This window comes from Wasmannia auropunctata, unplaced genomic scaffold (genome assembly GCF_000956235.1).
Source record: "Wasmannia auropunctata unplaced genomic scaffold, wasmannia.A_1.0 LD336023.1, whole genome shotgun sequence".
Lineage (NCBI taxonomy): Eukaryota > Metazoa > Arthropoda > Insecta > Hymenoptera > Formicidae > Wasmannia > Wasmannia auropunctata.
In genome coordinates this window covers 918,551-944,028 of record NW_012026867.1, presented here as the reverse complement: position 1 = coordinate 944,028, position 25,478 = coordinate 918,551, and the positions used below count along the sequence as shown (strand labels likewise).

The 25,478-nt window shown below is 42.2% G+C and overlaps 1 protein-coding gene and 1 long non-coding RNA gene across 2 annotated transcripts in view; one reads left to right on the top strand and one right to left on the bottom strand.

Annotated features, from left to right (window-relative positions):
* Nucleotides 1-25,478, top strand: part of LOC105452982 (teneurin-m) — a 456,576-nt gene that overhangs the window by 82,446 nt on the left and 348,652 nt on the right. Inside the window, exon 2 of the mRNA XM_011694585.1 lies at nt 4,020-4,104. Coding sequence (XP_011692887.1) covers nt 4,089-4,104 — 16 coding nt within the window. The 5' untranslated portion in view covers nt 4,020-4,088. The remainder of the gene's footprint in view (nt 1-4,019; nt 4,105-25,478) is intronic.
* On the bottom strand, nt 8,352-10,247 carry LOC105452981. The gene is made up of 2 exons (XR_974810.1): nt 9,966-10,247; nt 8,352-9,573 (listed from the first exon to the last, which is right to left on the bottom strand). It is a non-coding gene; the product is annotated as an uncharacterized LOC105452981 (long non-coding RNA).

Sequence of the window (25,478 nt, the reverse complement as noted above, 5' to 3'; positions counted from 1 at the left end):
GAACAAAAATTTTCTTGTGGGATATAAATTATGTGACCAAATACCATTTCGTTTCACGGTATAATTTCATTTTTGATCAAAGAACGTTTCTCGTTTATTCGCACGGTAATCTTGTGGAGACCGACAATGCGTTCGGCAATGTAGCCCTCAACAGCAGCGGCCAACTTTAATGTCCGACACCGTCAGTCGTTAGATTGATGTAGCAGCATCAGTCGAGTATTAACCTGAAATGAGCGTATAATGGCGGTGTCGGGTATTTGATGCCTGTGCTCAGGATGCAACGTATGGCGTCCGCTTGTATGCAGGTTCTAGGATATTGGGCTTACATTATATACGCCGTTCATATAGTTAAAATTAAGCGATATATCGATATGCCGAGGTATATCCCGAGCACATATCATATGCGGTTACATATAAATATACACAAGGATAATATCGATTAGACTCATGCGAATTATAATTTAACGTCAATCACCGCATTAAAAAGGCATCGTAATTCTTTGAATTTACAACAACAATTAAATCTTTTACGAGCTGAAATTAATGTATGTTTCTATTTTAATTGAAATTTGATCGTTATTTACATTTTATAATTGGTGCGAAAGTGAAGTAGATTCTGAATTTCCAAATTTCCAGATCATCACTCGTCACACGTGAAATAAAAAAAAAGTGAATAGGTTCAAGAATACTCACGACTAAATTGACCCCTACTTGTTCGGGGGAGCTTTTCAGCCTGTACATTCTCTCGCTCCGAGAAACGGCGCAGACAATTGACATTGTGATAAAGATTCGAAGTGCAAACCGATTTCTCTTTTCCTCCTTCGCGATTCTTCCGCCGCGCTCCGCCTCGCAGGAGTGTAAATATTCGTACGTATAGGATTTTAGAGCGCGTGTTTGTGCACGTCTGTGTGTATGCCGGAGGTCGGAGGAAAAGTCTCCATTCTTAAAATTCCCGGTGCCCCAGATCCCCGGTGCGGCTCGCGGCGATATTGGAAAAGCTATCGACGCCTTCTCATCTATACCACGTCGGGGCGTTCAGCGGTACGAACCGGACGAAATATTCGGACGCAATTTCTTTATGATAATTCAATTTATCCCTCGGCCGCATGTCAGCGGCCGCACGAAGTGCATTGGCTCCATCGTAAAACGGGCCTGTACCGGCTACATACCTGACGTATCCCTACATCCCTGACGGTCTCCCGGATCTTTTATTCTGCAAATGGCCGGATCTTATTCGCCCATACTGCTGAGAATAGCCGGACGCGATAAAGAATCCTGCGCGCGCTTTCCGTGAATTCATTTCGCGAGTACCTCCGGAGCGCCGCCGTATCTCTCGAAGATTCATGAAAACTGATCGATCCGTATAGCTTCGGCAAAATTTTGCACACGAGATATTCCCTTATCGAGCTTTGAAATGCTCACACTCCCGGATGCAACGTTCTCGCGCGACAGCGTAGCATTGTCTGCTAACGTTTAAGTGTATACATTCATAGTTATGTACATTCAAAATTTGTACTACTGGAAATTTATATTTACATCTCGTGCTTTCGCTTCTACGATATAATACCAAACGGATAATATCTTTCTCTAGAATAAATATTTCAATAAAAAAAATAATATTTCTTTCGTATAATCAATCATTATTTCTGTCATATTTGAAAAAGTTTCTTGAAAAGAAATATTTTCTTTCTGAAATTTTCCTTGAAGACTTGGAGATTCTTTTTGGAAACGATATTCTACATATCGCGTGTATACGCCTTTCAGCAAGACAAAAACAATCTCTTACAGCAGTCCTTGCTTCCTTCATCGACTGTTACTTCCAAACGGTTGATCCATTCGTCGTGCTTCATACAGCCCTATATATATTTCGTTCATAATCCATCTCGTATCAATTTATCTTAAGCGTATCGAATCGTATCCGGGAGTGTCTTTCCCTTCTCTTATTTTCCCGTTTTTCCCGGCGCTTCCCCATCTCGTCCCGACGTCCTAGCGCGAGCGACATTATCCGATTATTTCCGACCGCCATTTTCCACGGTCCCACAATGCATCCTTCGATTGCGACGAGTCTCGATTGTATTTTCGTAAGTGATATTTGCTGAGAAAACTTTGGCCACTTCACTCTAATTGTTTCTCCCTCCCCGCGCGCGCCGTCGCGCGAAGAACGGAATCCCCCGTCACGGTGAATAAATATCCCCAAATAGACATACTCTGGACGAATCTGCTCCATTTCCGGAAGAATCGCGATATTTTCTTCCACGTTAACATACATTTTTAAACTCTCATCTTCTACCGGTAACCCTCCCCCCCTCCCCATCGAGTTATCGAAAGAAATAATAGAATCTAAGAGCAGACCGCGTAATCGTGGACTGCTCATGAAGCTTTTAAAATCCATTATCGAACCATCGAGTTTATCGCGAATTTTGTCTCTTATATTTGGCGAGCGTTAATTGTCGAAATTTTCCCCGATCTGTTCCAAAGCTAAACTATTATCCGGCGGCAACGAATATGATTTATTAACGTCTCTAAAGTTTGACGAGATGCTGCAATTAATTCTGCGATGTTCAAGGGGTATATTCCAGGTACTTTGCCGGCGAACACTCTGCGCCAGGATGTTTGCTAATAGGGCGCATTCACGGTTCGATGCGCAATATAATTACGCGGATAATTTGGAAAGAGTCGTATCAATCGTGCGATCTACTTGCGTATTTTCCGCCGCGGAGCGCGCTACGAATCGGCAGTAAAGAGTAACGCGAAAGGATTATTATCGGCCGGTATAAATCGGTAACGCAATTAACGCTGGGTGTTAGGAGGAAATTACAAGTGTGTTATGGCTTACATATACGTCGAATAAAACGCGCAGCCGATATGTACCCGTTATTAGAGAGCCCGGCACCGTTCTGTATCGCAAGTTGCTAATTAGTTCGCCAGATGGACAAACCGTTTGCGGTAAAATTGGCTCAGTTATGTAATAAGTCCTCGTATATTGCAGGCTGCTAACGGACTTTGGCGGTTCTACGTAACCATCCCCCTCCCTCTCCCTCCTCCCTACGCCGTTCATACCACGATTTCCAATCGTTGAAAAGGGAAAAGGGAAGCGATATTCCAGCGTTACTTAATCGATAACTGCGGGTAATCTGTGCGTTCGCCGAGACCGTCCCACTTTCGCACACATTTGATTTATAGTTTCAAAAAAATTGCTGCGTAAAATATCTTTTTTTTTTTTTAAAAATAATGTTAATTAGATTTGGTCGTATTTAAACAATAAAAAAGCATCTCGTTACGATTAATATTTATATCGTTCAAATCACGTTTTTCGCGTGCTATCACCAAGAAAGGATTGCCGCAGTTATACGTTTTCAGAATGTGCTCGGCAGTATTATGGGCAAGGGGAGTTTCCGAGCTTACGTACGAGGGATTGCTGGTTATACGTTGGACGTTAAACCGGCTTGGAAATAGTTTCCGGAACTAATTTACTCGCGAGGGTCAGCGTCGTCGTCGCCGCCGCCGCCGCCGCCGCCGCCGCCGCCGCCGCCGAATATCCTCTTTATTTCACGTTCCGGCTATCGTCCTCGAAATCGCTGCGGTCGCGAAGAGCGAACTTCGAACACGGATATAACACCCGGATCCATTCCCTGACTGCGAACCAATATTATCTTTGATCCAACGTCGTCAACCATAGTAACGCCTGGATATAGTTCGAATACCGAGAATTCCTATGCTATGCCGGGCCGCGCGAGACAGACGTATGATTACTTGCGATCGAATCAACGTACTACGTGCTGTGTTTATCCTAGTTTTGTGATCGCCGATGAAGCACTCTCTCTTTGTGTAATATAAATATATACTCTATCACTTCCTTTCAAGCAAAATTGCTTGGGAATTTTCTCCTTTTATCCTCTATTGTGTTTTACGCGCTCGAGATCATACTTATCATTGTCATTTTTTAAATGTATACCGACTTAATAATCTCTAAATTTGATAAGCATTTTACATTCTAATTCAATTATCGCTTGTTTCAGGTGACGAGTTATCCCTGTGTAACCGCGACTCCGACAAGGAGTGACTACCGAGGTACATGAAAGAAGGACATGAACTACTCGCAAGGTAAGCCAATTTCGTTCGATAATATTACACTTTAAAATATAAACGTAAAAAAATATCATCTCTTGACTCCTCGCGGCGGTGGACGATTTTACTTTACGAGGGAGACACGTCACCGATATCTCCGTGTATCTATCGAATTCACCGAAGGTTTGTCCTCGTCCGATTTCCAGCCCGGCCAAGTGAGCGCGCGCGGGCGGGCGGCGGTCTGAAACAGTTCGGAAATTCACTCAACTAATCAAATACCGCTAAAACCGCTAAACAAGTTAGGTTAGCAATCTACGTGCTCCGAATGGCAACTCCGAACTGCTGCGGCTGCGAAGCGCGAAAACGCTCGCGACTGCTTCCGCAATCCGCACGCCATCTTCGCCCTCTCATCCACCTACATTCCTTAACGAGGGGAAACGACTCGATGCAGACGTGTACGGATCGCCTAATCGACGGTCCAAGTTCCGCGATTGCAGGTTTTGACTTTGTCGCGTCCGTCGTGTCATCGTCTGGTCGGTACAAGAGCGATCGATAGACACGGTAAATTCCAATTTGCAATTAGAATGAATTATAATCGCGATATTTTTAACGCATTAGAAATACGAAAAGTTCTATTGATACTGTATCTTTATGGAAAGCTCATATACCTTTTATAAAATAGTGAAAGCAAAGATTAAGAAATAAGACTAAGATACTTCTAGTTAATGGCACTTTTTTAATTTGATGTTCAATATTATATTTTACCATAATTTTGGATATTTTTTTCGCATTAGTTTCTAGAGCTAAATTAATCAATAGCGATTTGACGAACTTTCTAATAATTAATACGAACGTAAAGTCATCCTAGTTCCATTTATAAAATTTATTAAAATCGCTGCGGGACTTTTTGATTATGAATGCGTACATGTCTCCATACATGCGTATTAGCCGGATCAGATAGCCAATCAAGTATATCTCGAGGGTGCAATGACACGTGCTGTCGTCCCGTCAAGATGTTCTCTCTCCCCTCTCGTGGCATAATTGTCCTCATATTTTCGACATCGGACGTTATCTCGTCTACCTGCCCAATAGAAGGGCCGCACATGGGACATACCCGTAATATCTAAGCACCTTTCTGGTCATTCACATGCAAATGTATGCTGAGTCGGCCATTAGGCTCTCTCCACGGATGAGCGGATTCATCAGCTGATGTACAACGGACATTGATCCCTCGTTGCATCCTTTGTCCTTGCGACGTCTTTTCAGCGTTTTCGTCTCGTTTACTATTTTACGGCGGGATACCTTTCCGTATGAAAAAAGAGCGTACAAATTAGTCGGATCGTTAGCGAAATCCATATTAACGAGACATCCGATTCTCCCTCAGTGGAAACGCACTCCGGATCCCATGTTAATTCCGATCCCCAGTTCTTCAGTAACACACAAAGAGGAGAGGAGTCGCCAGAGCGACAGTGCAGTGTTCTGTATTTCTTTTGTTGCGGCAATACCCTCCACTAAACAAGAGTCCTGAATATTTTAAACATATTTCACAGAACGCACATAAATACCGTCCGAAAGAATATTTCTTTCTCGTCGTCGTCGTGCGCGAGACGAGAGGAGAAAAATATACACGACTGTTGCGAATGAGAAATGAGGATAAATCATTCGCGTGTTTTTTCAACCGCTTGACGATGTTAGGCACAGACAAAGGGAACTGATTAGCCTTCGTAATTGAAACGCACAAAGGAATGATAAATTAAGATAAGGTGATTGAATAGCGTGAAATAAAAATACAATATTTATAACTTTCTTTCAGTGTTTCTTTCCAGTTTTTTTTTTTTACACATTAAAGGGTGACACACGATCGACAATGTGCCTTGGATCGATATAGGTATCGCTGCGACCCCTCGTGCGCGATTGACAACGCGCTCGTAACTTCCTTTCGAGGGACGAAAAGGAAATGTAGAAAAGCTGACGCGCACGGCCGTCGAATACAGGGCAGATAATGAATTTAGCCCGTTTTAAAGAGGTTATTGATGGAATCCATTCCCGGTTCTAAACGCATGGTCGATCGAGCGAGAGACCCAGGACCGTTAGACCACCCCCGTGTGCTTTCTCTTGCCCTTAACGTAATTGCGAATCCCTCTCGCTCGCTCTCTCCCTCTCTGTCCTGGTCAAAGACGATTAAATATTTCCACTCCGCAACATTTTCTCTACCTCGTTCACGCCAAGCCGATATTTATTTAGGCGTTTGCCCGAACCGTTCGCCCGAACGAATATCCGTAGTAAACCAACGTTAGTGTCAAGAGTTATCGCGTAACACGGCCTCGACGAGCAGCGCGTTCGCGCAGCTACCATTTCATCCAATTTGCAGCGCTACAGCGTAGAGTGCACCGAATGGGTTGCGTCGTAACGCGCGCGTCGCGTTTATCGATGTAAATTCACGGAGGAATTGTTCCCGGGCGCGACTCAAAGCGAAATTATCTACTTGTTCATTGCGATAACTCGGAATAAATAACTCGGATACTATTCGTTCGACGCCCCGATGCAGCGGGACGGAATGAAATTAAACTAGAGCTTCTAAGTATACGGATATCCAGATATTCGGATATCCGAGATCGGTTTTAATTCGAATATCAAAACCGAATTATTCTGATTATTCGGGTGACCCGGATATCCAAATTATTTTGATCCGGATCTAAATTCGGATAAAATACATCCGCTATATATTGTATTTTGTTATAATTTTAAAATAACATAAATTTAATTTTTGAAAAATGCATATTAATTTATTATATTTAAAGCTGTACCCTTTTAGCTATAACACATTTTTTCACTCTCATATTTGGTTATCGAATTTAGATCCAAATTCAAATCCAAATCCGCTACAAACTTAAATTCGATTTCAAATCTAAATTTGTTGCGAATTCAGATTTGAATTTGAAATACGAATCCAGATCGGATACTTTTATTATTTGGGTATCTTAGAAGATTCGGGTATCCGGACAACCCGAATTTGAAGCGTCGCATTTATTCGTAATCCGAATAGCGTTAAATCCGAACGAATCTTGAAGCCCTAAATACCATTTCCACCAATGAAGATTAACTTTAATCTCTCGATTTAACTTACTCTTCATCCTTTTCCAATTCTTAGAACTGGAAAAAGATGAAGAGAAAGTTGAACCGAGATTAAAGATAATCTACATTGATGAAAATAGGCGTAAATTAAACATCTTTAACTCGCTGCATGCGCGCAAAATCGCGCGCGATGAAAGGCATAAAGAGATCGCGCGGCTCGTGCTGAAAAGAATATTATTATGCAATATAACTCGCTTCCCCCGTATAGCCGCCTGAAAAATCGACACTAATCCACCTCCGTCTTACGACCTCCGAATTAACTCTCTATGCGGCGTCTCGTGGGAGGAGGCGCAAGTCGGACTGCGAGAAAGAAATGCCGCCAGGAGTCCTCTTCATCCGCCAACCATCCGGCTTATATATTGTAAATACCACGTAATCTGATGACCTCCCGGCGACGGTCCCTTCATTACCAGCGCGGGTGCCATTGTTCCGTAGGTATAATTGAATTCCCAAGGCAGCCGCTGCCGCCAGCTAACCCTCATCCTCTCGACATCAGCGATCCGAGAGAACCGCCGATTCCACGTTGGAACTCTACGAGACCCTGATTTACCCCATTCAGTCGGGAATAATGCGATATCTCGTCCCCCCGAAAGCCACATCGAACCTCGACTCGAGAAAGAGAGAGAGAGAGAGGGGGGTAGAAGAAAGAGGGAGAGGGAGAGAGAACGCGGGGGTCATTTCGGCATCAGAGGAGCGGGTTAGTCTAAGCTCGTACACGATTCCGAATGTCCGTCCGTTTATCGCCCAAAGTCTTCCGCTCGTCTCCGCAAATGTCGCTTCCACTTTGAGTGCAGCATGAGCCAACAATAGATTCTATCGATGCACTCAAGAATAGTCGATAATTCGAAACTGAACGCCGAGCTCTACCACGTTGTATTCCGCGTAATTTCGGCTTCGAACGTGGATTATCAGAGTTGTTCTCTGAACCATATAAATTTAATACGGAACTAGCTCGCAATATACGTAAGGTACGGGCGCTATGCTTGTATAAGCTTGCATAAATAATATAACTTGACTTGTGCATGAATGTGCACGGAATAATCTCAAATTCGCGATATTTTCTTTTTTTCACGCGTAAACTTTAAAATTAATTTATACTTTTATCTGAGAAAAATATACGAAATGTAATTAATTGAAAACAGCCTCCATTTTTTTTCGAACTGAATGAAATGGAAATAAATTATCCGTTATTTAATTTTATATCATCATATAAATTTTTGACTCGGAAAATGCATTAGTATTCACAGTAACGTTCGTTATATTACATTATAAATTTTCATGGATGACAGCTAGTGATCATTAAGTTCTTAATGGTCTTTTAAGTGTTAGAGCGATCGTTTCACCAGTGAATTGCCCGATTTACTTACAGCACTTACTAGAATATATATTCCCACCGTTCCCTTTCTAAGTCTGGCGGCAATAATTTTACTCGAGCACCTCCCGTGTCAGAACTCTCACCGTAATCCGCAATACATACGTTAAATATGCATGGATTACAACGCGCGATAAATATTGACTTTAATATATTAAAATTATGTATGTGACTTTTAATGTATCAGAATTATCACATCAAGCTCAAAGCGCAATTTTCCATTGTGCATAAATCTCCACAAATCTCACGTGCGTAAAAGTAATAAATTGGAAAAAGAGATATCCTTTTCAATATTTTACCGCTTAGTCAAGATATATTAAATCGAAAATTACTTTCCATTTTTGCGGAAAATAATTTTCGCGCGGAGAAAAGTAGGAATTTTTTGAAACGGTTCACTCCGACAAACGACAAAATTAATCGACTTAGCTGATAAAAAAAAATCCGATTAATTAAAGCGCCGTCCTCGATTACGACAAATTCGATATAATTAGTCTCCGCGATATACGTGGATAATCACATACATAAATTGTATGGTCGACTTCATCGTCATTTATCAGAGACCGCTGACTGTCAGTTCGAGATGATAATAAAGCGTGTAACGTGTCTGACTCGGGAAACACGCCGCAGACATTCGCTAATCGTAAGTGTCAGGAGGTCGTCGCAGCATTCAGAGACCAGGATCACCTATGGCGTTCTGGATGTTACAGTCCGTCGCGTCCATCCTTCCAGGATCTCGCCGGTGATCATGAATAATAATGCCGATAACGCGTCGACGTCGCCATGCGCGCGTTGTCCGTAATTAATCCAGTCTCGTCAGACGCCTGGAGTGGAAAACTCACTTTTTCTCCGCCGGATCTCCGTGTTTCCGTATCATCTAGACACCGAGGTGCCTTTACGCCCATTTTACGACATTGCCAAGCATGTCTGTGTCTCGCACAAACAATTTCCTGCGCGGCTAAATTCCATGATGCGTTTGCTCCGTTTTTCTACATATGTTGCTGTACAAACGTGACGAAGTAGCTAGATTAAAATCTAAAATAACATAATATCACATACGCATATGAAGAGCGTAAAGCAGATATTACACCCGTATAATCCGCACAATCAACTGATTAAATTATAACGTAATTTGTAAAAATTTAATAATTAAAAGCTTATAATTAGTAGAGATAAAATGAAAAATGGACGAGTATTACATCGTATTCTATATAAATATAAATATAAATAAAATATATAAAATTTATAACTTGGACTACGAATTGTATTTTTTTCCCCCTTTCTCTCGCTGATAGAAACGTTCGCGATAGAGAGAACGTAAATTTTCATGAGCGACGATTCCTTCGCGGAATCACGTAAATCGCCTTTGTGTAGGAGACTAGGAGATACGTACATCGTGAGCATAAACACGCCGTTCAGTGCACGACGCTGCAGGTGCCCTGTCATAGTCATGACTGATGACCGACATTACGATTTGTCAATAACAATTGTCCCGGGCATAACCGCCCCGCGCAAACTGCAACTGATAGCTAACATCGATTGTCCACGTCGACGTAACTGTCCCGCCACCCGGAGTGACCCATAACGTATCCGCACCAAAAATCTGCCGCGGACAGCCGGGCGCGAAAACGGATTCGCCCGGCAACGTTGTCGCGGCTGGTACGCGACGTCCACGCGAACACACGCGACCGATCATTTCGCAGCATTGCCAATTTTTGTGTATTTTTTTTCTCGGTTCTTTTTTCCTTTTTTTTTTTTTTGAACAATCGAGGGTCAATCCGCGCGTCAACTCGCCCGCCGTTCAACTGGAAACGAAAGCTATTATTCCGTTGGGAAATAACGGGGCTTTTTGTTCATCGCGAAGTGTCTCCCCGATAGACTGACGTTTAACATAATTAAAAATTGCTACAGCCACGCGGCGTTTTGTTATTCATTATTGGTGCACGGAGAATTTTAGATATTAATTTTTTTTTATAATATTACGAGATAACGTCATTGCGCATAATCCGTTGACGATGACGTAACAACTATATGCAAGCGGATGAACCATATGTAATGGTAGAAGTTACGTCGTGATCGCTTCCTCGAACGCACGCATCTCGAACGCACGCATCTCGAACGCGGAAAATCCCGTGAGATTTTTTCCTCAGCCACTCTCGACCGTCCCGCTCTCAACGAGTAGAAAGAAGTGGATGTAGGAAATTCAATTTGATCGCCGACACGATTTTCGATTGGCAGACAGCTCGAGAACACGTGTGTGTCTGCGACGAAGGAGAGAGAGTGAGAGAGAGAGAGAGAGAGAGAAAGAATATGAACGGAACCGAGTCTGTAACGAGTCGCATTGTGCGACTGAGGAGATCTTTCTCATCTACCTCTCTCTTGCCTTCGTTTTATTTTCCGTCGTGGATTTATCGTCCGTTCGTTCGCGGATACACAACCTCGCAAGGCGAGGCTGGACGGTTCAGTGTCCCTCCGAACGTTATTTTTCTTTCTTTGTTTGATTCGTATAGGCATTTCAAAGATATACGCGCGCTTGAATCTTTTATCTTTCTATCATCGGATCATTAAAATAATTTATAAAATATAAGACGTCGAAGATATAACATAATAGAAACTAATACGTATAGAACTACTAATATCTAAGAAAAACGATTTATCTATATATAAGATACGTTTCTAAAATTGAATAAAACAACATTCAATTTAGACACACGAAAAATTTGCTTAAAATGTCTAATATTAGTAATATAAATTGCTAATGACTACTATTACAGTATATCCAATGTCGAAAATATTTGTCCTAAAATATCCAACATTGCACTTATATCTCAAATTCGTCCTGAAATCCACTCGTTACTTGAATGCAATCGCAAGAAAAGACCTGCTGATTTGGTCGGCGAAGGAAAAAATATGTTTCAAGTAGAAGCTGTTGTGGTTTAAACGAGTGTGTTTCTTCTTCCCACCGGAGTCTGTCCCGATTCAAGCCGCGCGTGAGGCTTAAATGAACCTGCAAGAGCCGCGATTCGTATGTCGCGTCGGAGCGAAACGGACAGATAGCGTAGGAGAGCTGTATCTGGTGGAGGTTAACGTTCACCAGACGCTGAAGAGCCCCCCTCCTGAGTACCGGAGGCGTGCTCGAGGGCCTCTATTGAATTAACTCCATTCACCAAATTGCTCTCGCATTATGCTGGATCACGCCTGAGCTAACCTCCTGCACCTCTATAGCGCACAATCCCTCTCTGTCACAAACGGCATCGCCGAGGACCGAGCCGTCGTTGACGACTGAGATTCGCGTTCCGTTCTGCGGTAATACGCGTGCCCTTCTCTTTGTGACTCATCAAAGCCACAGCCGGTTATCCTCGTCGGAAGGCGCTCCGCGCCCTGCCTCACCCGACTTCGTCCCGCGCATCTTTTAAACGTCACTCTCAAGATTCGGTTCAGCCGCCGTTCGTTATCGGCAAGAAATATCGAAATATTGGAAAATTTAATTGTATCGAAGTATTGGATTTCCTGGAGGAGGACCGACTGATTGGTTAAGGGAAGTAACCGATGAGATCAGACAAAGCGCCTTTCATTTCTTTTGTTGACGAGGGCAGTCCGCGGCCGCTCGCGCTCGGGCGGACTCGACAATCGCAATAGTAATAGCATCTCGATTGTTAGTAAAATATTAATTGGTTATTTAAAACCCGTGGCGGGTGCAACGAGACCATCGTTGACATTTCAACCCCGGGGGGCAATCTACTTTCGCGAATGATCTCGTTGTTCTTTCTTCCACGGATGGCATCTTCGGGACGACGCTGTTGAAAGCGTTCCCCGCGAAATACTGCCGTGTTGGGCGAGAGAATCCTTCGAGGGTTTTCTCGACGAAGGTTGACGAGAAGTTAGTGTTATTACCGTCATTGAGGGTGTCCAGAAACGTCTCTTACGTACGATCCTTAATTTACCCGAAAGCCTCGTCCAACGATTCCCCACGAATTTAGAGCTTCTTGTCCAAAAACTTACGGTCACGTTTGGAGCGTCGCAAATCTTTCCTTCCTCTTCTTCTCTTTTTTTTTCTTTCGCCGGAACGATATCATAACGACGGAACGATGTTCTTGATAGTCCGCGCCGGTTATTGCGCGGATACGCGGATACAATGCCCCGCTCGACGCGGTCGCCATGTAATTTTGATATCGTCGACGGTTACGTAAATCTCAATGAAAACGCATTGAAACGTACGTATTTTACTAGACAGCAAACATATACGGCGACGTGCCTTATATTTATCTACCGGTTTCGTAAATAGCGCGCGTTTAAGGTTCGTAATGAAATCTAAATGGCGACCACGCCGGGGGCAATGGCAATTGCAACGGTAGCGGCGACCACTCGGCAGGTTAACGTTAGGAGGGCTCTTATCGAGCGCATGCCCTGTGTGAGTGCAGGTGACTAATCCATCCCTTTCTGCCCGCTCACTGGTGCAGGAACGTACGTCGCGAACTCAAAGATTAATCTTCCATACCGAATGGAGTCAAGGACGGATATAATTAATGAGTGCAATTAGACGGATAATATACCATAATGCGGCATTTGATCAGGAAAAAAAGCCGTAAGAACCTGTACCTATAAAACTACATCAAGTACTTGAAAGAAAATAAAATAGATTGCTCAGGTACGTCATAACGATGTAAATATTGTAAATCGCAATATATTTATGAGATGTTACGCGTGCTTGCGTGATAAAAATAATGAATATTTATACGTAATAAAAAAATACTTTCTATACGCTATTTATATGTTATATGTTGATAATAAAATAATATAAAATGTACGCTGAGTAAAATAAATTTCTCGCGCTGTTTGCGTTTCCTCCATTTCTCCTATCTTGTTATTTACGATTTTGTTACGTTTTAAATTTTGCGGTTCTATGCATTTCCTCTGGTTCTTACGCCAGTGCGGCTTTAGCACTCATTACACTCTGGCAACCGCTGCCTTAATTTCTCTTTGCCACGTACCCTTTCTCGCGGAAGCCGACCTTTCTGGCCGCTTGACCATTATTTACACCCACTCCTGTCCTTCCTCCCTCAAGCTCGATTGTATCCCTCGAGCAAATAAATGACCTCGTGATTTTTAATTGGACTTAACCGCAAAATTGGGAGCCTACGAATAATAAACGAACAAACTGAATAAATAAGACCATATAGCGAAAAGTTGGTAAAAATAATTTATTTTTATAATGAAAATCATCTAATATGTGCTATATATTTAAAGTTTATTGGTGAATATTAAAATGGTTAATATTTCCTAACTAATGATGATAAAATAAAATGTGTAATAAGAACAAAAGGAAATATTAAATAGAGATATCAAGCGTGCGCATATATAAGGGGGTATCATTCTGTTCGATATGAGTGTCTCTGCAGGACCATTAAATCTCCATGCAGACGCGTCCGGAACTATTCGTGTAAGAGCAGCACGTAAAACGGACTCGTAACTCGCATTTTTTACAACCTGCCAATGGAACTATTCAAAGCGCGTTCGGCGATGCTCCCCACGTGTCTGAATCATCGCAATAAAATCGAACGTGTCGGGGCGGCGCCGCGGCCTTTGCATGATGTGCGTCTGGATACTGTTTCGGCGCCGGGCACCTCCTACCTCTGTATCGAAAGGATTTCGCAACGGGTTATTCGATCGAACCAACTATAAACGCGGGGGTCAATGAGGAATGTTAAATGTACATCTCGCGCAATCACGTTACACACCGTGCAAGAAGTACGACCTAGTTTCTCTGTCGATCGAGAGGAGTATGCTTTGTGCACAGTTGTATACGTGCATATATTTACTACGTTAGTGAGAGAGAGAGAGAGAGAGAGAGAGGGAGAGAGCGAGAAACGGGAAACTCCATTCTATATACAAGTATCACGGAAACGCAACCGAAGTGTGTGTCCTGTACCTCGAGCGTTATCCCCACGGTATTCTACTACTTACGAACACGCTAATTACCCAAAGGAATTTGCTGGCGTTCGTTCCTTCCGCGTATCTAAAGACCTCCCTTTAAGCGTTATCAGCTTTCGTGAATTTAGTAGCCGTATTTCCGCAAGGCAGAAGCTCCATCACGGCGTTAACGCGATAATAAAAAAAGGAACGAACATTATCGCGGGCTGTGTAATTAAAACTGCAGGGATCTCTCACAACTGCGAATGGGAAAAATAAATCTTATTATGAAAATTGAGAGGAAATAAAAGCGTGCGCGCGGGAAAATTGATTACCAATTCACCTCATTCTTCATCGTAGATGTTATAGATCGTACGATTATGTTGTAAAGATAAGAAAAACGATCTCTGCATTACAAAATTTGTGATTAATCTTTCCTAAATGAAGATTCCGCGGGAGACTACATCATTTGTTATAGCTTTCTTACTAGCAATGTTAAATTTATCTCAGTAATTATCGAGATGGAATTAAATTTCTGGCAATTTCCTTTTCTTTTTATTTTATCATTATAATCTATTATAATCTATGAAGAAATATAAATTTTTCGAAATATTCTGTATAATGTAAATGATATTAATATGCTCTCTTGGGAATAGAAAAGTTAGTATTTTTTGACATGAAATACAACAGATGTTTTAACTTATCCGTTAAAAGCATCTATTTGTGCAGATTCTAAAGAGAATATGCTGATGCGCATATAAAATTTGTTGTAAACTTTATTCGGATCGATAACTCCGACACACACAGAATCCATAAAGCCGATTAACGTTCGATAGCCCATTGGCACAGCGCGCGCGTTTCCCGTTTCTCGTTTCGGCAATTTAAATTTCCAACGGAACTGGATACAATAAAGACAGTGAATCGGCGCAGATTGCATCTGTTTGCCAAGCTCAAATTACGAAAGACAAATCAGACTGATCGCGAATCTCTCTCTCTCTCTCGTCCGTTATTTACTCGGCGATTTTCCAAATGAACCGAATCCAAATCGATCTGCAAAAGCATTTTATTTTAGTCTGCAGTCGATAATGACACTTTGGTTTCGCTGCGTCAACTACGATTAATTGATTCGTGCTAGTCGAGCTGTCATTATCGCCGCAGATGCAGGCAGGCACGCACCCATGCACGCACGCACGCACGATTCGTCGTAAATTGGCTCACGTTTGGTATCCAACTGCGCGATTTAATTATACGGTCGATGAAAGACCGAGAGAGGGAGAGAGAGAGAGAGAGAGAGAGAGAGAGAGAGAACGAGCGAGCTTGGTAAAAGTTCGATTCGACTCGTATAGGTTTTATCTGCACCGAACCGACATCCGATAGAAAATTCCACGATAGAAAAGTGCACGCTTTTCACTAGACGATGGATTACGAGGTCGGATTTCATACCCCATTCGCGGAGATACAATATATCGAGCGGCTAAAATTATCAATGATATTAAACACTCGATACACACGAGAGAGAGAGTCTAACGACTCGCTTTAAAAACACCAAATTTCTGATTACGCAATTGTAACACGATTTTGCAGATACGTATTCATTATTATACGCAGCACTTCCGCGTAACATTACTTCATTGTCGGAATTATATAATTTATTCGTGCAATTTATAATGTTGGACGCAAAACGGATAATAATACCACCGAACGAATCGAACATCCAAAATGGCGCGTTATTAACAGTTTCATTGATACGTGACCCTTTCGCCATTTTGTTTTTTACCGTATTTAGATGAATATGCGAGCCGGTTATAATGTATGACTATTGCATATCGGCAGAATTCGCTTTTCAAACGGCCAGAAATAAACGGGCCGCCACAGTTTATGCAGCTTTTAATCGCGAAGAGCACAAAAGCGTTGCCGCGAGATGTATCGGCAATCGGTTGGTTGTGCATATGCAGTAATGCGGTGTTGCATGTGCGCATAAAACACGGCGTGCCTTATGTAAAGCCCGCGACGCATCGTCACCCCCGAAAAATCGATAGCTACTGGAAATCCGATGCGATTTCCTCCCGGCGCGGCGCGGCGAGCACGCCGTGGGCAATCTGCGAGCGGATTGTTTGTTCGCAGATGTTTACCGACAGTAAGACAATTCAATTTCACGCTCGCGCATTACATCGCGCCTCCTTAAATTTGACGCCGGTTTCCGCTCTTTAGGCGGCGAATCCGCCGCGCGTCGAGGGGCGAGATCGCGATGACGAGCAAATGCAAAGAGAGGAAAAGGGAACCGAGGGCGATATGAGGTTGCCACTGACCTAAATCCGCATATCCTGAATCGCTGCCGCATGACTAAGGCGAAGGAAGAGACAGGAGAGTATACGCCGGTACACGCTGGCAATCTGCATATCGATTTCCCCGGGAAGATGCGTTATTCATGGGAAACGGAGTCGTACGTCGCGGAAACAGAGGGTGATCCGCGCGATCGCGATACGCCAGACCCATTTGAATCGAGAGTCGACTGCGACACGCCATCCTCTCTCGACGGAGGAAGTTAAAAAGGAAAAGAATCCGACGGGGGAAAGCAGCAAAGGAAAGAAACAGGGGGACGGGAGGGAGGGAGGAAGAGGCCGTGGTATAGAGCGGAAGAGAGGAGAGGAGGATGGGCTTCCGCTAAGTCGTCGCTGATTTCTTTGCGTTGTCTGAAAAAGATGTCGGCTGAGATATGTCGCGCGATCCATCTTGTCGACGACGACACCCCGAGCGTATCGAACACACGCGTGTTGCCTTGTACACACGTTCGTGACGGAACGTCCACCGGCACTCCCGTGTAGGATAATAACAACAACGCGGCAGCAGCACAAAGATTGATGCTTGACCCGGCCTTAATCATTACAAACGCATTAATATTTTTAACGAGCGCGTTACTCGGACGCGGAATCTTTTCAAGCGGCCGAGAACCATTCATCTGCTTTTCCAGCTTTCGTCGAAAGACGCGACGAGTGGCGCGGGGGTTCCGTCGCGCCGGTGCGCGTCATACGCCACCGTGAAAATAAAAGAGCGCGACTGGTCGCGCGCGGGGCAAAGTTTGCGCGAAGCGGGCACACGCTATTCGGCCTGAATGCGCTTATTATAAGCGTCATTTGTTATCTCTTTAAAAATAGCAGTGCGGCGTCGTCGGCGAAGAGAGCGGATGCTGAGAGCCGTGGGACGATTTATCAGTGTGTCTAGAGACAGGGTCGGTCATCGTTCAGACAGGTTCGCTCGCGCAGGCTGCGAGCACTAGCTCGCGTTAAATCCCGCAAGCCTCGTCTGGGCATAGAAGTATAGAACCCTTGCGCCATACGGGGGGGTTTGCAACATTTTTCCTCTTCCCCCTTGTGAATCACTTGTCTCTTGCTCGCCCGGATAACAATCCAGATGAAATTTCATTCGCGCTGAGAGAGACGCTGCAGGAAAGAAGCTACGAGCAAACGAGATTACTCCGCTTTTGCCGCCGTCGAGCGGAGCTTGACCCCCGACAATGAGCTCAAGAGAGAAAATGACTTTTTGATTTGGCACGGACGATTGACACTGAAGTATCAAATTTACGCGTGCAAGACTCTCAGAACGTGGATCAAGTGAATGAGATATTCGATGTAAAAATACACGCGTTTTTACAAAGAAATGTTAGAAATGGAGAACATTATTGTGAGCGCTCGTCGATGAAAATACAGAATCAGTGAATATGTCATTGTGTTCAAGACTCGATAATGTTTTCGCTGTTTGATGAAATAATTGCACGAAATTCGACCGCGACGACGATACATATAGCCAGCATTCCCGATAGACGTTCTCGAATCGAGGGAAGGTATCTATTAATCAAAATTTCAAGATATGCAGAACTCATGATAGCCAATTAGTTTGGTACCTTCCCCGACGTCGAATCGAATCAATTTGATCTTCGTCGCGCTTCCGTGGAGTAGTACGTCGGTTGCGATAGGTGGATATGGCAAAATTTCAGGGGTAGCGAAAACCCATTACCACGGAGAGAGTCGGTATAGGGTAGGTAAGGAGCATTACGAGATGATATTAGAGCGCGCCGGTCCATTCCCTACCACTATCGCCCCTACCCCCGCCGCGCCGCGCCGCGCCGGCCGATCCTATCCGCTTAATAGATTCAGCGATATTATTGAATTAGCGCGGTTGAACGAAGCCTGGCTACTTAGACGCGTTAACGAGAAGATCGACGGGAAAGACGGCCGAGAACGAGAGAGGGAAGGCTATACGGTCCACGAATCGAAACGGCACTCCGATATTACACTTCTCGACCGTACCATCCTCCGGGGCATAACTCCTTGAATTTCCATCGGACCGCGAAACGCAAACGAGAAGTCTAAAAGAAGGAAGAGATTGCACGAAGCGCAGTTACGGAACGTATATAGAAAGTTACGTGACTTCGATTTTCCATCTTTATACGAGGATATTACGCACGGATACATCTACCTACAGCAAAAATTGAATTAGCCTCTCAAAGTTATTTTATTAAAAGGATTGATAAGAGAACTATAAACTATACTATATACGCGTATGCTACGTTCTTCGATTTTTCTAATCTTCGCATCCCACGTAATATACTCGTGTAATATATGTACTTGATAGTTTCAGCTGGAAATATTATTTGGGAAACGAGGATATATATGGAAAATATCGCGAGCGCGAAGTTTGACTAACGTCAGAGACGCACGCGGTAACCTGAGAAACTGTTTTCCGCGCAAGAAGTAAGAAGCAACCCTTGGGCGAGCAGATGAATCTACCTGTACGCGAGGCGCAGAGTGCCACTTCGTCATTGCCTTACGGTAACGGTTATGCTTTGGGAAAGTTTACCAGTTTCCTACTATCTATCTACCTCGCTCGCTCGACGGATCCTTTTACTCGTCTCAGCGTTATCTTCCAACCCGCCTTTCTCACTTTTTCCCTCACGGGCTACTCTCTCAACCCTCTCCGTAGCGCGTCATCCTCTCTATCTAAGAGTCAAGTTGTGCGGGGAAAGCACTAGCGCTCGCCCGCTGCAGTCTCACACGTCGCTTCATTCTTATTCCTGCGTCAAAAATTTCCGCAGGAAAATGCAAGTCTAATTCGCATCGACGGAAATTGACTTGCGAAAGTAAAAAAAAAAAAAATTGTACGCGTATATATGTTAATATATGCACAAATTTCGCAGTTTATATTTTAATAAAGATAGAAAGAAACCAGCGAGACTGCTTATTACGTTAAAGACCGCTAAAGTAAGGATAACTTCGTAAGTTGGCCCGATTACCATTTCGCTTTGTGATAACCTGCCATGCGAGAAACTTGCGCTTACAATACTCTATAGCTATAACTGTAACTTCCCGTAGAAAAACGTACCACGCGAAAATTTCTCTCAGATTGTGCAATTGTACAAGAAATTTCTCGGAAGTTTTTAAATGCCCGGGACTTTAAGTCTAATATTTACGAACTGCGGTAAGTGAACGGCAAAAGCGTTTTTTCCCGCGGATTGTACATCTTGAGCTTATTTTCAAATATACGCACGCATTACGTGACGCGTTACGCGCTTAATTGTGAACACGTTACAAATTTAATGACTTTCCGCAGAGGTGTATTCCCGTTTCTCGTCACGACGTTTACAAGTCGGTACCGGCCTAAGAAAATCTCACTCACGTCAACCTGGATTTTCCGGCTGTCCCTTCGTTTCGAAGGGCCTCTTCGGCCTGTCACTTAATAATCTTTATTCCCTAATTCTACCGGATACATAAAGTCGGGCAGTTAAGTCGCCCGGATTAGATCATGATCGAGAAACACGTAGAGACAAGGGTCCGCATCTCAACGTTCTCATTCGGTACAAAACAAAAGAAAAAGAGTTCGTGTTCGTTGGATAAAGTTACACAATTCTACGACCTTCTTCTGGAGAATACCCTAAGATTAGAAAGAACCGCGGAACAGTCCGATCACAGATATCTCTCTTGGATGCTTGTATAATTAATGATATATAATCCTTTTACTTTATTCGCTCAATTTATAATACGCAATTACGTAATAAATTATTATTTCGTTTATTACCTTTACTACTTAATGAATACTTTACAATGTAATAAAAAAATTAAAAGTTATAGTGCTTTCAGAATTCTTCAAACGCATAACTAATATACATATTATTGCCTATTTATATTTGTATATACATATTCCACTACGTTTTAGATACAGAATGATTATTTGAAAAAAGATGTTTCCAAGGTATATACTCTCAATATCGGCCTTTCCCCTGAAGACTGTAGAAACAAAATCCTTATAGTAACGAAAGCCTCGGAAGAGTTCTTTTCCTCGATCGAAGCACGGCCGTAAGAGGGATGTTGGATTACCTCCTCGAGCTGAACCGATCTCGTCCAGCCGTTCAACGTCGGATTGTCAATCTCTCAACTCGTACCCTTCCCTGAAGTCGCTCCGGCGAAATAGTTAGCTCGATTTTGCCCATGGAAAGACCCCTTCGAGAATCCCTTTAGGCCTCGCGGGCGACATTCGGGCGCGTAAGCTCGTGCCACGGCGGAGAATCGGCACCGCTAATAATTACCACCCTTGAAATTCTCCGGCACGAAGACACCCCACGGACCATTTCTCGCGTGGCTAAGCACGCGATTTCGAAAGCCCGGGCGCGCGCCGTAGGCCGTATCCGCTACGCCACGCTGAAATATTTCGCCTCGAGGCAAAGAATGGCATGGTGCCGGCGGGAGTGACGTCGAATGAAATCGAGGGGATAAAATCGTTTGTCACGTCATTTCATTTGTTACTTTCGCTTTCGAGTCGTCTCCATATATGTAGATAGTGCCCTTACGCCGTAATTTACAGCGTGTGCGAAAAATAATCCCAACTGCTTCATCTACATGTCATGATTATCGCTTTTCTTTGTTCGCAAGTACAGATATGTGCTTATATAGATCAAGTTTTATATTGAAATTCTGCCGACTAATTCATCTTATATGAAAATTTATTCTTTTTTTCTTCTTCTTGAAAGCTCTAAGTGCCGCTTTAATTCTTTCTGTACCATATAAGATACTAAAAGGATTATTACGTAATAATTTAATTATTTAAATGCAACAATTAAGTGAGTGCATTTTACATACAACATCTACTTGCACAATGCTTCTTTTAAATACTACAGAATTAATCGAATAGAAATTCTCATCTCCGAATGCAATGAAAATGAAAATCTGTTTATTATATCGCGGACAGATGTAAGCCTTCCTGTGTTCTTGAATTAAAATGTACACATCGTACATTCGCACCCTTGAATGTCATGTTATGAGAGATCGTTTCAGTGTTTCGCAGATTGGCTATTAAAATCTACCCATACGAGGTGCCTCGAGTGCGTACTCGCCTTCGCGAGACCCTCTAACACCACTGCCGACGACGTGAAGGGTTGTTTCCAATTTTCCTAAATTACGCGCGCCAGGATATAGTGGCAATGCCTATGAACAAGGAAATGTGTTTTCACCCTTCTTTCTCTTCGATTTGACGCATCGATCTTGGGGCTATTGTATAGGTATATTACAAAGGAATTTTTCAAACGAATCAACGTATTCGTTTTACTTAAATTTAATACACGTATAAAAAAATGATCTTTCTTAAAATGTAATGTAATAATTTGTATCCGTTATAATACAAATTTAAATCGTTCTTCGGCTTTCTGCATATTATCGACTCCATCGCTAGAATGAAATATGACTCTTAATCTAACTCTGTCTCCTCTTATTATTCCTGCACACTCTATGTAACATAGATTTCCCTTACGCGTGCGTATTCACTTAAGCTTATCGCAAAACAATCCGGCCAATTTCACGCTCGATTCATCGCAATACCCTTGCATATTTAATCAGCGCTGTCTTCATCGACAAACTAATTACATTTTTGTTACGAAGGAAGAAATTAGGAACGGGGACTCGATACCGTCGAATGCAACGCGCGCACGATTTGAAGAGGGTTCTTACAAATACAATAATAGTAATAGGCCAATCCCTGAGGCAATGAGCCATCACGAGACGGCTTTTGATGAAGACTATTGAATGCAGAGGGACAGATCTCTGACAGAAATTGAATCGTCAAGTTTCAAAACTATTCAATTGTTGAATAATTTACGAGTGAAAATACATACGTATTTTGATAATAAAACGCCGTGTGCAATGATTTAAGTAGCACTCAATTGCATAAAGAATCTGATTTCATCTCTATTTATCTCATTTAATTATTAATTTCCTTTCTTTATGCTCGCAAATTAATAGATTATCCTATTGTATTATTAGCTATTTTCGTGCTAATTAGATAATTGATAAAATGAAACAGTATTGCAGCATATATTAGTAACATCACTATTTAGTATGCAATAGCCAACGCGTTAGTAACGTTTCTACCACTCAATATATAAATATTGCATTAACAATAATATTCCATTCATTTGTTGAATAGGATTTTACATAAAATAATTCATTAGCGTATCCGAGACTTTTGATAGATTTACAAAATTCTATTTTTCGACGTATGTAGTTACAAATTATATATTTTTAATTTTTTAAATAAATAAATATAAACATGATATACAATATATGGCTCTGCAGTCAGAGAAAAATAGAATTAGAAAATAGGAAAATATTCTTTATATATAATACTCCTACATTTGATTAGGGAGACAATTCGAGGATAACTCGATTTTGACGGGGTAATGGGGCATTTGATGCTGATGAACTGCCGAACAAAGAACTCTTTTTAGCTGAAAGAAAAGAAAGTTGACTGGAAAATCCAATTAGCCTAGCCCATCATCTTCACGGCGATTCAATACTGAATCGCACCTCCTCTCTTTTTCTAAAAGCAGTATAATTAAATTTATTGTACCCAAGAAAGTTGTATCTGATTCTGCCGGCATCTCACTCTTTCGCACAGCCTCGAAATGAACTTTCACGAACTTATTAGGGATAAATCATATCTAGTTTAAAAAAATAGCATCAACATAGTTTGGTAGTTGTAAAACGTTAACACACGAAATCGATTCATTATCATTAATATATACCTAATACTCAAGTGTCATATTTCACAGATACTTTACAAATGTTAACATGAGATCCTTAGATTTACACTTTCAGGCACTTTTTGCTATAATTTTTCCGTGTATCGCTATAAAGTATAAAAGAATAAAACAGAAACCAAAATGAGAACGAAGGAGACTCCCGCGAAGCCGATGAATCTTACAAATAGCCTATCAGAATTTGCCGCGCAACTTAGCATTAAGTATTCGCTGTTTGCATATTAATTGTTCATTATGTCAACCGGCCCCTGACATCGTTACACGTAAGCGAGAGAGCTTATTTGGCCGGAAGCGGGAACCGTGTAACGATCTCCGACGATCGGGCGGTTCGTGATTGTTCATTTCTTGTCCCCCTTTTGTAGGCGTTACGCACAACTATCTCGGGAGCGATGTATGCAGATTTTTTTTAAATCGTCCCTACTACGCGGAGCTTCCTAGCCCCGGGATTGACACAGCGGAATCCAGATAAAAATCGGTAGGCTCGATTATACGACGCGCCAGCCTTTTTTTCTCTCCGGGAGCTGAAAGCAACGGGGAGCTGCAATATGGTGACAGTAGCGACGCAGAAAGAGGAGAACACGAGTGGCGAGGAAGAGGAGGAGCAGGGGGAGCTCGAGCCCATATAACATTCATTCGTGATCCGTTGGGAACGCTTGAGAACAATCGTCATACTTTCCCTGCCATAATTCGTCGGGGGAGAATTTTCCATCGTTCCGACTTCTCAACGCACTGAAATACCAATTTCGAAATTTCTATCCGCGAACGCTGTGTAACTACATAACGACAGTCTCAGTCGCAGGCGAGAAGCTCGTGATCGCATGTTCGTTGCAAAAACGGTTTTTGTTTTAACGTTACGGCATTTTCATAAGCATTTTATTGTTCATCAATGGGATTATTGTGACATACGTATAAATAATATTAAAAAATGCATTAATGATATAAAAAAATTAAAATTGAAATAAAAAAGATACGCAGTATGGATATTGGAAGAATTTATTCGGTAGAAACTCCGCTACGCAGCGCGGTCAATAACGTAAAAAAATTTTGTTCAATAGCGCTACAGTCAGCCACTTTCATTTCCGTTCTCAATTGATATCATAAAACGGGAATATAGAGAAGCTTCGAGTTAATTTCAGAATATTCTGGTGTGCTAAAATTGTCTTTCCAAATCGATATTGAAATTTTGCAAAATGGATGATAGTTTATACCGAGAATTAATCCTCTTTCGAATTTGTGCATTATGCATTACGTAAATACATGAAACAAGATTAGTTCAATGCGGAAAGCCTCGTTTGTAGAAAAGTGTCGTTGTGAGATAAACAGAACGGGATATACTCGCACCATAAAGTTCAGCAGCGAACATAATAACTTTCTCATTGGTAGAGTTTATTAACGTTCTTTATTCAAGGACTTCCTTTACGATCGACATGTCCTAGGTGATAATAACGGTTGGGAACCGTAAAAGTTAATATAATCTCGATATTTCAGGATGCAGATCACCGTGCAACGTCATTTCTCCACTCCTCCCATTCGTCCCCCTACCTATTTCTTACCGGATGGCATATGAAATTTCCATAACTGTAAACCTGGCACGAGTGCCCTCCCCCCTCTGATTTTAGTTATCATGACTCTGCAAAGTGTATTTTATCATGCTGCCCACTTCATTAACTTTTTATGATGCGTAAGCAGGATTTTTATATTCAGAGCCGATAAAAAAAGATTATATCTGTGCAGAATGTACGGGAATATAATGTTTGTTGCCAAAAAACTTCAAATATATGAGAATAATTTTTTGCACTGAGAGAAAAGTTTAGTATGAACAACCAAAATTTTGTTACTGATACCAAAACTATGTGTTGATATGTGACCAACTAAACTAACACGTCGATATTAATTCGTTGAATTTATTGAATA